The sequence below is a fragment of the Lithobates pipiens genome, unplaced genomic scaffold (genome assembly GCF_037356315.1).
Source record: "Lithobates pipiens isolate NorthernLeopardFrog02 unplaced genomic scaffold, aLitPip1_a1.2 Scaffold_8, whole genome shotgun sequence".
Taxonomy (NCBI): Eukaryota; Metazoa; Chordata; class Amphibia; order Anura; family Ranidae; genus Lithobates; species Lithobates pipiens.
Window position 1 is genome coordinate 173,641,353 of NW_027507903.1, and position 14,682 is coordinate 173,656,034.

A 14,682-nucleotide genomic window follows, 5' to 3' on the forward strand; every position below is an offset into this window, starting at 1 on the left:
AATGACGTTTCTGGCCACGTACAAACTAGCCACAGCTAATCATCTTGTTTGTATGCAGCCAAAGCACAGAGTGCTGGTGCATCTAATGCAGCATTTAGCTACATCTGAATACAGAAGCCTATCCACTGTCAAGGCTTTAGGGGACTTGGCGTAGCATTGGAACTCTGTGGTTAAAGGACCCCACCAAAAAGGCATCTGCAGGTCTACCCTATGTGCACACATGTTGGAAGGACATGTGATAAAACTATATACAATTGTAATATGAGGTTTATCATTAAACAAAACCCTGAAATCCTATTTTACAAATACAACAAGTAGAACTTTTCTGGATTCAGCAGAAAGACATGCATGAGAGTATTTATTCTATCGATCCCTACGGTCTGGGACCTGAAACCACAGTAAGCAATACTGAGGCTAGTGGTGTAAACAGTGTCCATGACACTGATGGGTAGTATTTTTAGATGTGATTCATATGTGGTGTCATAAAGAACTGTGGAAAACCTCTCATCAAAAAGCTTATATCTGGGCATTTGCAGCTGGCTGTTTGTCAGTTTGTGCTCATATGATATATGTATAAATTCCCATCTCTTAAATTTCTTTGCCCAGCCAAGTTAAACCCTAACAGCATATTTTCCCTTCTCTACAGATGATGGCAATGCCTAAGGCATTAAGAGGTATGTACAGCGTAAGGCTGATTAATATACAAGCATGGCACTTAGATGGACAAATCGTGAAATGTTTATACGTGCTTCTGCCTTTATATTTGCATGGCTTCTTGTGGACAAACTGTGATTTGTAATTTTAGGCATTATGTATGTTTTATGTTATGTTGCAGTTCCTTTTATCTAGTCTAACCTCAAAGCAAGACTTTTTATTAGTTTGCTGATATCTAAATTGCTCATGTACCCAGACTAAGGACAATAAATACCTGTATTTACATGTTCTTGACAAGCAGTAAAAGCTTTAAAACAGGTCCTTGTCCACTACTCTAGCTGCTTGTATTGTAAAGCAATCCATTCTCAAGGGTCCTTACATTAGAGTAGGGGTGGACAATTCATTTTCTCATGGGGCCACATGAGAAACTGGGACTGTTATGGAGGGCCAACCCATGGCCACCCATAAGAACTGTAAAATAACAGCCAGGCGGGGCTGTTTACATGCTGTGGCCCAGGCATTTTATACTTGGGCTGTAGAGTTTTAAACATGGCACAGCTTGTCAAGCTCATCCATTGAGTTCAGTGGGGCTGCACCACAACCCTATGCAATGTAAGCAATTGCAGCACAGTAGTGTGGCATTATAGGGTTCAATCAGGCAGTGAGGGGGCGATATAACACCTTCTTACTGCCTGTCAAATGCCCTTTGATTGTAAGGATTGAAGAAGCTGAAATGCTCAGACCAGGTTCACACATATGCGAATTGGATGCAGATTTCCCCACATCCAATTCGAATGACAGGAGAGTGGGACTGGCTTGCAATGGAGTCAGTTGACACACCTCTGGGGCGGCCGCGGTCCACATTTGGAAAGAGACTTGTGCATCTTTGGTTCCAATTAAATTGCGAATTCAGGCAAAAATTCAGACCAGATTCGCACCGGAATTGGTGGACAGGGACGCACCAGACCCCTTGCTGTGACCCGTTGCCGCAGCATGTGTGAACCCGGCTTCAGAGAGGCATGCTGAGAGTGAAGGTATCGAAGGCCGAATAGGGACAGCCAAAGGGCCATCATTTTCCCAGGTCAGCATTAGCCCTTGTACACACGGACGGAGAATCCGTTGGAATGTGTCCTATCGGACCGTGTCGTCGGATAATCCGACTGTGTGTGGTATGCATCGGACTGATTCCGTCTGAATATCCGTCGGACCCAATTTTCCAACATGTTGGAATATATTTCACGACCAACTGGGCCGATTGGACATACTCCGATCATGTGTAGAGAATTTTGATCGGACCAAGTGCCACGCATGCTCAGATCAAATTCCTACATCAAAGCTATTGGCTACTAGCCTGAATGTAGTCCCATCATAACGAAATTACGTCATCACGTTCTGAAAGATCGGATTTTTCGCCAACTTTGTCCGACCATGTGTATGCAACAGTTTCGGACAAGATCCGACGGGCAAAATCCGACGGATTTGGTTGTGGAAATCTCCGACCGTGTGTACAGGGGCTTAGAAGGATGGAAGACTGCTCTCATAGCAAAAAATGGGATGTTAGTGCCTCTGTTGTGAACTTTAAAATTGAAAATATTTCTGTAGTCAACATTTAGAATCATATAATCATTTTTCACATTGCATTTCAGCCTACTCCTCTTAGGCTACATGTACACTAGCCTACCCTGACCTCGTCCACGGGAAAACGCAAAATGTTCCAATACACAAACCGTGTTTTTACAACGATTTTGCAGCAATTTGCCTTTTCCCATGGCCTGCTGTTAAAACGTTCCTATCCTGAATGTTATTCTTCCGCATTCAGGAGAGGGAAGTTGAAGCTCACCAAAACTCTGCTAAAATCCTGTGTACATGGACACATAGGCTTTTATTGAGTTGAGTTTAGGAGATCTGGCAAAAAAACGCCAAAAGCTTCTAAACTCAAGTTACATGAAGCCTTAATCTAAATTGATCCTGAAATTTGTATTTGTGAATGCAAATGCAATGCAGTGTCACATTTCACAGAGCCTGCCTTCTGAACTACAGAGGTGCTGAGAGGAGGAGTTTCAGGAGGAGGCGGAGTTAGGCCAGAAATTACCACTTGAAAGTAGCAAGGTACCATGGGCTAGATAGTCCATAGAAATGGAAAGTAAACGGCAGAGGAAAACAGGCAGCACTCACAACATGGAAGGAGATTTTTCAAGTAATATTATATAGCTTATATTTGATTGACAAGAATAACTATTGTTTGTATTGCTATTACAAATTTACAATGTTGATGTTATAAAGTTAAAGCGTTGATAGAACGCCTTTATTTTCTCTATAATGGCAGTAGGTACAGAGTTGAATGAGGGCTTGTGTTAAAATCTGTTTACTGCTTGTTCCAAATAAAAAATACTTTAGTGTGCATAGTCTGGGCACAGGTTTAGTATAAAATATTATTGTTTTACTTACATATACAGTATCTCACAAAAGTGAGTACATCCATTACATTTTTGTAAATATTTTATTATATCTTTTCATGTGACAACACTGAAAAAATTACATTTTGCTACAATGTAAAGTAGTGAGTAAAGTAGTGAGTGTACAACTTGTATAACAGTGTGTACTGGTCACTGGAAGTTCAACATTGCACCTCATGGCAAAGAACTCTCTGAGGATCTGAAAAAAAAAGAATTGTTGCTCTACATAAAGATGGCCTAGGATATAAGAAGATTATAGCCTAGGCCTGATCTGCAGCATGTTGGCCAAGACCATACAGCGATTTAACAGGACAGGTTCCACTCAGAACTGGCCTTGCCATGGTCAACCAAAGACGTTGAGTCCACATGCCCAGTGTTGTATCCAGAGGTTATCTTTGGGAAATAGACATATGAGTGCTGCCAGCATTGCAGCAGAGGTTAGCCTGTTAGTGCTCAGACTATACACCCTACACTGCATCAAATTGGTCAGCCATGCAAACTGTCATCCCAGAAGGAAGCCTCTTTTAAAGATGATGCACAAGAAATCTTGCAAACAGTTTGCTGAACAAAAGCAGACTAAGGACATGGATTACTGGAACCATGCCCTGTGGTCCGATGAGACCAAGCTAAACATATTTGGTTCAGATGGTTTCAAGTGTGTGTGGTGGCAACAAGGTAAGGAGTATAAAGACAAGTGTGTCTTGCCTACAGTGTCATGGTCTGGGGCTGTATAAGTGCTGCCAGTACTGGGGAGCTACAGTTCATTGAGGGAACCATGAATGCCAACATGTTCTGTGACATACTGAAGCAGAGCATGATCCCCTCCCTTTGGAGACTGGGCCACAGGGCAGTATTCCAACATGTCGACCCCAAACAAACCTCCAAGACAACCACTGCCTTGCTAAAGAAGCTGAGGGTAAAGATGGTGGACCGGCCAAGCATGTCTCCAGACCTAAACCCTATTGAGCATCTGTGGGGCATCCTCAAACGGAAGGCGGAGGAGCGCAAGATCTCTAACATCCACCAGTTCAGTGATATCGTTATGGAGGAGTGGAAGAGGACTCCAGTGGCAACCTGTGAAGCTCTGGTGAACTCCATACCCAAGAGGGTTAAGGCAGTGCTGGAAAATAATGATTAATGGTGGCCACACAAAATATTGGCACTTTGGGCCCAATTTGGACATTTTTACTATGGGGTGTACTCACTTTTGTTGCCAGCAGTTTAGACATTAATGGCTGTGTGCGTTAAGTAAGTTATTTTGAGGGGACAGAAAATGTATACAGTTATACAAGTTGTACGCTCACTACTTTACATTGTAGCAAAGTGTCATTTCTTCAGTGTTGTCACATGAAAACATATAATAAAATATTTACAAAAATGTGAGGGGTGTACTCAATTTCGTGAGATACTGTCTATTTCATTGATATTAAACCCCAAAACAAAAATGTAAAATATTGCAGCTTATCAGTTTTTAGATGTGATATCTGCATTATTTTTTAGGCTATTTTTTTCCTCTATTTTTATCTGGTGATCTAGTCACTAAGTCTGTTATTTTTCATCTTTCTTTAACAGACCATGCTGTCCAGCAAAAGTGTCAGTTAGAGGAATGAGACAAAACATTTAACACTGTTATGTTTTTTTTCATTGGACAGCTTTTATTTATTTATGTAAAACCCTTTTTACAGAAAAAAACTGTTGCTGTAGCTGCTCAAGTTAGCTAAATCTGCTAGTGTATCAAACACTAACCTTTTCCCAGATCTGACAAGGCTGCTGTCCAAAGGTGCCCTTTGTTGCTTCTCCAATAGAGTAGAGATGCACTATAACAGGACGCCTAAAAAGAAAAAAGAAAACAAATGCAGCCACCACATTTTAGGTTGGCTAAGCTGCAGTATATTCAATCTTTGTTTTTAGGTTTAATATTGCTTTAAACTATACCTGTAGGCATTGCCTTCTAGCCTAATTTTTTTAGGCATATTTCTCAGATTTGATCAAAACCCTTATTTTGCATCACAACTGAATTTTTGTGATATGTTTGTGTACCACCAATATGTGGCATTTAAAAGATCTACGATAAAATAATGTAATCTTACATCAGTTGCCACTGTCAGCTTGTCAACTCCTACATAGATATTTGCTTAAAGGGAACCTATCATGAACCCCAAAAAAAAACATACTGTATGTAGGTTATGAATTCTGACTTTTTTTCTGGTGACCCAATAAATATTAAAATCCGATGGTTGGCATGGTGGCCAGTTCACACATTTTCAGAAGTGGGCTATTAATTGCTTTTATTTTTAGCAGCAAGCAAAAATGTAAAATCTTTAAAGATATATTCATGCCTTTGCATTTTGATATTGCACATATATATATATATATATTGTAAAAAATATTAATTACAGCGCTTAGAGAAAGTATTAATACCCTTTGAAATTTTCCAAATGTTGTTACAACCAAAAAGGTAAATGTAATTTATTGGGATTTAATGTGATAGACTAACACAAAGTGGCACATAATTGTGAAGTGGAAGGACAATTATAAATGGTTTTCAACATGTTTTACAAATAAACGAAAAGTGTGGTGTGCATTTGTATTCAGGCACCTTTACTCTGATACCCCTAACTAAAATCTAGTGAAACCAAGTGCCTTCAGAAGTCACCTAATTAGTAAATAGAGTCCACCTGTGTGTAAATTAATCTCAGTATAAATACAGCTGTACTATGCAACCATCAGAGGTTTGTTAGAGGACCTTAGTGGACAAACAGCATCATGAAGGCCAAGGAACACACCAGACAGGTTTGGCATAAAGTTGTGGAGAAGTTTAAATCAGGGTTAAGTTATAAGAAAACATCCCAAGCTTTGAACATCTCACAGAGCACTGTTCAATCCATCATCCGAAAATGGAAAAAGTATGGCACAATTGCAAACCTACGAAGACATGATAGGCTGAAACTGATGGGCAAGGAGCGCAATTAATCAGAGAAGCAGGCAAGAGGCCCATGGTAACTCTGGAGGAGCTGCAGAAATCCACAGCTCAGGTGGGAGAATCTGTTCACAGGACAACTATTAGTCATGCACTCCACAAATTTGGCCTTTATGGAAGAGTGGCGAGAAGAAAACAATTGTTGAAAGAAAGCCATAAGAAGTCCTGTTTGCAGTTTGCGAAAAGCCATGTGGGGGACACAGCAAACATGTAGAAAAAGGTTCTCTGGTCACAAAAATTTTTGGCCTAAAAGAAAAATGCCATGTGTGGTGGAAAACTAACACTGCACATCACCCTGAACACACCATATCCACAGTGAAACATGGTGGTGGCAACATGTGGGGGCGCTATTCTTCAGCAGGGACAGGGAAGCAGGTCAGAGTTGATGGGAAGATGGATGGAGCCAAATACAGGGCAATCTTAGAGGAAAACCTGTAATGCTGCGTACAAACGATCGGACTTTCTGGCAAAATAGCTCTGATGGACTATCGGTGGAGTTCCAACGGACTTTCCGAACGAACAGACTTGCCCACACACGAAAGGACTAAGTCCGTTCGAAAATGTCCATTGTGATTGTAAACAGGATTAAAAAAGGAAGTTCAATAGCCAGAAGCCAATAGCTTCCCTTGCGTTGGACCAGCATACAGACGAATGGTTTTCCTGATAGGAATTGAGTCCATCGGACGGATTTGAAACATGTTCTATTTCTAGGTCTGTCAGATTTTTTATGTGAAAAACGATCGGATTAGCCCACACACGGTCGGATTGTCCGACGGACTGATTCCGTCGGACCTAGTCTGCCGGAAAGTCCGGTCGTGTGTACGCGGCATTGGGGTCTGCAAAAGACTTGAGACTAGGGCGGAGGTTCACCTTCCATCAGGACAACGACCCTAAACATACAGCCAGAGCTACAGTCGAACAGTTTAGATCAAAGCATATTCATGTGCTAGAATGGCCTAGTCAAAACCCAGACCTAAATCCAATTGAGAATCTGTGGCAAGATTTGAAAATTTCTGTTCAGACGCTCTCCATCCAATCTGACAGAGCTTAAGCTATTTTGCAAAGAAGAATGGGCAAAAATTTAGATGTGCAAAACTGGTAGAGACATACCCAAAAAGACCTGCAGCTCTAAGTACAGCGAAAGGTGGTTCTACTAATTATTGACTCCGGCAAGGCTGAATTCAAATGCACGCTACACTTTTCAGATATGTATTTGTAAAAAAAAAAAAAACATTTTCCTTCCTTCACAATTATGTGCCACTTTGTGCTGGTCTAGCACATAAAATCCCAATAAAATACATTTACATTTTTGGTTGTAACATCAGACAATGTGGAAAATTTTAAAGGTGTATGAATACTTTTTCAAGGCACTGTACATACATAGCATGATGAAAGACCGTGCTTTCCGTTTAAAAATTGTAATGTCAAAAAAAAAATTGGAAATGGTTTCTGTGTAGCAAACATTTTTTAAAGATATATTTTATTGAGTTTTCTCAATAGTGTACACAAGAAAACAAAATCAGGTACACCAGAAAGAAAAAAGAAAACCACAAAATACAGTAAGCAAAACTTTGCTGTGTCTCACAAGTCTCATAAAAGAACAATAAAAAAAAAGACAGCTACATAAATCAAAACTTTTGGGTACTCCAGTGCAAAGATACAGTTATAAGCCATTATAGAAGGAAAGAAGAAACCATAATTTCAGTATTGTGGACCCAAAGGTAAAGATTAGAAAAGGGTTAGAAATTCGCTTTCCCCAGATTTTATCAAAAAGTTTTTTTTCCCCCCCTAAGCTTGAAAGTAAATCTATACAAGGGCATTAATGAGTTTAAGCCAAGAAGCCAACGTACGTAAAACAGACTTTTTCCAGGCTAATAAAATGATTTTCTTAGCAAAGAAATACAGAATGCACAGCAACCGTTTAGCATACTTGGAAAGTAGTACATTTTTGTACAGACATTTTTGCAGTTTTCAAAAAATATTGCATCTGCTTTGCAATATGGACATACATCCATTTACATCCCACCACCCATAGGGATCACGTAGGTCCAGTTTTCCTCCATCACAAGATGTGGTTAGAAAAAGGACAGATTCAGAACAGATGCAGATGTGGCATCTATTTCTGTTCTGATCTGAATCAGCAGGGGTGAATCCGTTGTTTAGATGGAATGCAGGCTCTCATGTGAAAACGGCTTTACAAGTTAATGTATCACCCTACTGAACAGATCTTAGAGTAGGTATCGTAAAATTTTGTGTTAAAGCTACTGGTGATATGCCTTTGGAAATGCCCACTTTACTAAGGGACATATCCACGCAAATCTTGAACACATGGATCTGTGAGGCAAGTGCATTTTGCATATTAAACTCATCTCTTTGTTTACAAATCACAGATCCACTAACTTAACTGCTTAAGGACCGCCTCCTGCACATATACGTCGGCAGAATGGCACAGCTGGGCACAAGCACGTATCGGCACAAGCACATACCGGTACATTGCTCTTCAAGTGCCCAGTCGCGGGTCGGGAGCGCGCCACCGGCTGCGCGCTCCCGACCCGGTCCTGAGCTCCGTGGCCGCAGGACCAGCTGCTGGTGTCCCGCGATCGGGGTCACAGCGCTGAAGAACGAGGAGAGGTCTGTGTAAACAAACCTCTCCCCGTGCTTCCTACTGTGGCTGTCACCGATCGTCTGTTCCCTGTTATAGATAAAGACGATCAGTGATGTCACATGACAGGCCATGCCCCCTACAATAAAAAAAACACATAACGTCACACATAACCCCTCCTTGCCCCCTAGTGGTTAACTCCTTCACTGCCAGTGTCATTTACACAGGAATCGGTGCATTAAAATAACACTGATTGCTGTATAAATGACAATGGTTCCAAAAATGTCCGATGTGTCCATAATGTAGCAGTCGCAATAAAAATCGCTGATCACCGACATTACTAGTAAAAAAAAAATATTAATAAAAATGCTATAAAACTATCCCCTATTTTGTAAACGCTATAACTTTTGCACAAACCAATCAATAATTGGTAATTGCAATTTTTTTTACCAAAAATATGTCGAAGAATACGTATCGGCCTAAACTGAGGAAAAAAATGTTTTTTTATATATCTTTTGGGGATATTTATTATAGCAAAAATGTTTATATTGCAAAAAATAAAAACCGCAGAGGTGATCAAATACCACCAAAAGAAAGCTCTATTTGTGGGAAAAAAAGACGCCAATTTTGTTTTGGAGCCACGTCGCACAACCGTGCAAAGTTAAAGTGACGCAGTGCCGAATCGCAAAAAGGAGCCTGATCCTTTGGCTGCAAATTGGTCAGGGGCTTAAATGGTTAAAGAGGAGCTCCAGTTGTTTATGTGTTTATTAAAAGTCAGCAGCTACAAAAAGTGTAGCTGCTGGCACACGCTCACCTGTCCCAGGATCCAGCGAGGTGGTCTCCCGATCGGTAGATTCTCTCCCTCTCCTCTCCCTGGAGCCGACATTTCACCTGTATGCACCCGGCTGTGACAGCTTGTGACTTCACAATGCACTGCACTGCACATACGTGAATTTTGACATGTTGTGGATTATGATGTTATATTGACAGTACCACAAGTTGTCACCAGAACAAGGTGGCTCAAAAGATTTCTACTATGATGCTATTCTGTTGACAACTCAAAAGTGTGGATTTACCACAACTTTAAACTTTGACCATGTGACCACATGACAGATATTACTTCTTAAATATTTAGGAGTTGTCATTGCTTATATATAAACACAATCATAATGCTGGCCATGCACTGATTGAATATTGTCCGGATTCTGATGAACCGGACACAATTTGAGCAGTTGGTGGCCTTGTTGGCACCTTACCACCCAACATCTTTCAATCGGAAAATCCAAGAAACTAGAAAGATAATTCTTGGCAGAATAGCAACTGCACCCAATCAGCTGCAGTCACCATTTAGCAGCGCCCACTGTATTCTGACAACCGTCAGCACTGATTGTCAGAATTTGTCCATTCACACTGTATAGCATTAATGAAGGAATATGTTAAATTCTCTTAGTCAATTAGTACAGATACTCCTCGTTTAACAACTTACCTGTTTAATGACAGCTCTGACTTACGACCAGCTCTCCTCACCCAAACGATGCGCTGTACATCATTGTATTGTACAGTACAGAATTTTAATTTGTGTCCTGTACTAACGCGAATTAAAACAACATTATTGAGCTGAAGTTTTGTGTTTAGACCTTTTTTTTCACAATACAGTATAGTACAGCAGTTAAGAATGCTTAAAACATTGATTACTTGTGGCTCCTCATTTAACGACCAAATCGTTTAATGACCTGGTCGTTGGAGCGAAACCTGGTCATTAAGTGAGGTGTACCTGTTTATGGCCAGCTTTACTACAGCTTCTGACACTCTCTCTCTCTCTGTGTCAGCAGTGAGGATCACTGTATGCAACAGGTGCATTCAGTGGCACCAGATGATTAGTAGTTTAGTATGTTCTGCTTAGCCTTTTTTTTTTGCAATATGGCTGTCTCTAAACACATGACAGAAGCTGTAAGGAAAGGCTAAGAAGAACCTTACTGTTAATTTATCTGGCGTTGTCATTACTTGCGTATAAATATATTATTGCTGCTGTCTCTCTCACTCACTATGCAGTAATCATTCACAAAAACACCATCAATAAACATTGCGACATTCTTAAAAATGATCACATATTGGGTCCTTTATTGCCAGATAAAGCAAAGGTGGTCTTTAGGGGCCCCAGTGTCATCGATCCCCCTGCGAGAACTTCTTTCGTCCACAACATGGTGGGTTACTTACTACCCCTGTAGAATGTGTAATGCATGCTGCCATAATTCATGTGGCAGAAAAAAGACTGATGTGTTCAAATCTACAGTTACTGACCGTACATCTGTGCTACCAAAAATGTTGTATATTGGTTGACCTGCCCATGCAGGAAACAGTATGTGGGAAGGACCATCCAACCCTTTACATTAGAGTGAATGAACAGATTGCAAACATTACAAAGGGCCTAACCAATCATCGTGTTCCTAAATACTGTTTACGTTATCACAACAGAGACCCTAAAGGCACACGATTTCTCATTATAGATAAGTATGTGCCCCCATAGAGAGGTAGCTCTAATAAAAGGGGTGTCTCTGCGTTGGAAACTTTCTGGATTTATGTTGAAGTCCTACTCCCCATAGGGAATGAATGTGAAGTGGGACAATAACGCCTTTATTAATACGTCATAAATTGTTCTTTACTGTATCAAAATTTATATTTATTATTGACTTTGACTGGATATTGTTTACTGGATATTCATGTCCTTACAAGTCTTCAGTTTTCGGTTGGGTTTATATATTCAAATGGGAGACGGGGGGAATTTTCTTATGCAATATATAATTACACAAGACAACTCCAATTTTTTAACCAATTTTATTATAACCCCTTTTTTAATTATCATTATTAGTTTTCATTGTCAACATTTTTATTACATATATATATATATATATATATATATATATATATATATATATATATATATATATATACAGTGCCTTGCGAAAGTATTCGGCCCCCGTGAACTTTTCAACCTTTTGCCACATTTCAGGCTTCAAACATAAAGATATAAAATTTAAATTTTTTGTGAAGAATCACCAACAAGTGGGACACAATTGTGAAGTGGAATGAAATCTATTGGATATTTAAAACTTTTTTAGCAAATAAAAAACTGAAGAGTGGTGCGTGCAAAATTATTCGGCCCCTTTACTTTCAGTGCAGCAAACTCACTCCAGAACTTCAGCGAGGATCTCTGAATGATCCAATGTTGTCCTAAATGACTGATGGTGATAAATAGAATCCACCTGTGTGTAATCAAGTCTCTGTATAAATGCACCTGCTCTGTGATAGTCTCAGGGTTCTGTTGAAAGCGCAGAGAGCATCATGAAGACGAAGGAACACACCAGGCAGGTCCGTAATACTGTTGTGGAGAAGTTTAAAGCCGGATTTGGATACAAAAAGATTTCCCAAGCTTTAAACATCCCAAGGAGCACTGTGCAAGCGATCATTTTTAAATGGAAGGAGTATCGGACCACTGCAAATCTACCAAGACCTGGCCGTCCCTCTAAACTTTCAGCTCAGACAAGGAGAAGACTGATCAGAGATGCAGCCAAGAGGCCCATGATCACTCTGGATGAACTGCAGAGAACTACAGCTGAGGTGGGAGAGTCTGTCCATAGGACAACAATCAGTCGTACACTGCACAAATCTGGCCTTTATGGAAGAGTGGCAAGAAGAAAGCCATTTCTCAAAGATATCCATAAAAAGTCTCGTCTAAAGTTTGCCACAAGCCACCTGGGAGACACACCAAACATGTGGAAGAAGGTGCTCTGGTCAGATGAAACCAAAATCGAACTTCTTGCCCACAATGCAAAACGATATGTTTGGCGTAAAAGCAACACAGCTCATCACCCTCAACACACCATCCCCACTGTCAAACATGGTGGTGGCAGCATCATGGTTTGGGCCTGCTTTTCTTCAGCAGGGACAGGGAAGATGGTTAAAATTGAGGGGGAGGTGGATGCAGCCAAATACAGGACCATTCTGGATGAAAACCTTTTGGAGTTTGCAAAAGACCTGAAACTGGGACGGAGATTTATCTTCCAACAAGACAATGATCCCAAACATACAGCAAAATCTACAAAGGAATGGTTCACAAATAAATGTATCCAGGTGTTAGAATGGCCAAGTCAAAGTCCAGACCTGAATCCAATTGAGAATCTGTGGAAAGAGCTGAAAACTGCTGTTCACAAACGCTCTCCATCCAACCTCACTGAGCTCGAGCTGTTTTGCAAGGAAGAATGGGCAAGAATTTCAGTCTCTAGATGTGCAAAACTGATAGAGACATACCCCAAGTGACTTACAGCTGTAATCGCAGCAAAAGGTGGAAAAGTATTAACGCAAGGGGGCCGAATAATTTTGCATGCACCACTTTTCATTTTTTTATTAGTTAAAAAAGATTCAAAAATCCAATAGATTTCGTTCCACTTCACAATTGTGTCCCACTTGTTGGTGATTCTTCACAAAAAATAAAAATGTTATATCTTTAAGTTTGAAGCCTGAAATGTGGCAAAAGGTTGAAAAGTTCAAGGGGGCCGAATACTTTCGCAAGGCACTGTATGTGTATATATATATATATATATATATATATATATATACACATATATATATATATACACATATAATCATCTGATTTTTTTTTTCTGACCGGACACATGGTTATGTCTGTTAACTTCAGAGCACACACATTGCTAGGAAACATCGGGAGTCATATTGCGCTACTATTAAAGCGGCGCATGCGCAGTTTATGCAATTCAAACGGAAACGAGGCTTGAGGCGCACACCCAGGGCCATCTTAGATTGGATACTGGCCTGGCCATACGGGACACTAGGACATTAATTAATCTTGGTAATGTCTACATGAATTTCCATTAGGCAATGTATCTATACGCAATGACTAGTGGGGACACTTATCCCAGATGATGTCTATGTAGACAAAACACTTTGGGTCGAGTCCCATCCAGGCCATTACCTACCACATGTTCTCTGTGACTATACTCATGCTGGACAAGTTGTTAAGCACTGTGTCTTCATATTTTTGGAAGTGTTCTGTACTTTTTTAATAAAATTTGTCATTTGTGGTTTTACATTATGTGGAGAGGCTTTATATATTTTTATATGGATTCACGGATCGTGTGATGCAACTAAGAGAGTGGCGTCCCACCCATACTGACAAGTTGTGAGAATTTTGGCGCTGTCCCATGTTAGGATACAGATGGATCATTTCTCCGGTAATTCGTGTTCACATCAGCTCATTTGACTGATATGAGTGCCGCTGGTATTTGAGTCTACGTTCTCCTGTAAGCGTGTTTACCCTCCTTTGGTGTTGGATACTTACACCCTGGTGAAATTCAGTGAATTTGAACATATGGGCACTCTGGGTGGCTATTTTCAGTTATCTGGATGAACACCACTGGGATTTGTAGAGTGGATTCCTTTTCACATTTTTTTTAAACTCTATTCATTAATACAAATTTTTTATAGTTTGGTATCTTTTTGCACTTCGCACTTTATATATAACTTGAACCATGGTATTTGTAAGTGTCCTTTAATTTGGACCTTCTGCATATAGATTCACGTTGTGAATTTAGAAGGTTTATATATGCTTGGTATACTCTATACAGCGCACCACTTGCTAATTTTTTTGCAAATTTTTTTTCAGTTTGTTACACAAAAACACCAGACTGAACAGGGTGCCAAATACACTTTATTGACACTTATGTGGGAGAAGCAGCTTTTGCCACCACATAGAGGTATTCAAGACTCTCAGAAGTTTTGGACCACAAGGAAACATTGATCTGTTATAGAAAAAAGAGAAAAATAATTTTGAAGAATAGATTGCTAAAGCTATACGTACACATCATACACTGCTACTTTTTTTTTAAGGGAATTATTATGTCTGGTGACAGGGTCTTTTCAAGTTAAAGTTATGTCTGGAGACTTTAGGTCTCATTAAGGGTATCTGTAGGCCC

The 14,682-nt window shown here is 40.1% G+C and overlaps 1 protein-coding gene across 2 annotated transcripts in view; it reads left to right on the plus strand.

Moving 5' to 3' along the window:
* The window catches only part of LHFPL3 (LHFPL tetraspan subfamily member 3), a 76,786-nt gene that overhangs the window by 52,341 nt on the left and 9,763 nt on the right, over positions 1-14,682 (plus strand). Inside the window, exon 3 of one of the 2 annotated variants that reach the window (XM_077471979.1) lies at positions 647-674. The exons of the other annotated variant lie outside the window; for it this stretch is intronic. Coding sequence (XP_077328105.1) covers positions 647-663 — 17 coding nt within the window. The 3' untranslated portion in view covers positions 664-674. The remainder of the gene's footprint in view (positions 1-646; positions 675-14,682) is intronic. 2 annotated transcript variants of the gene reach the window in all.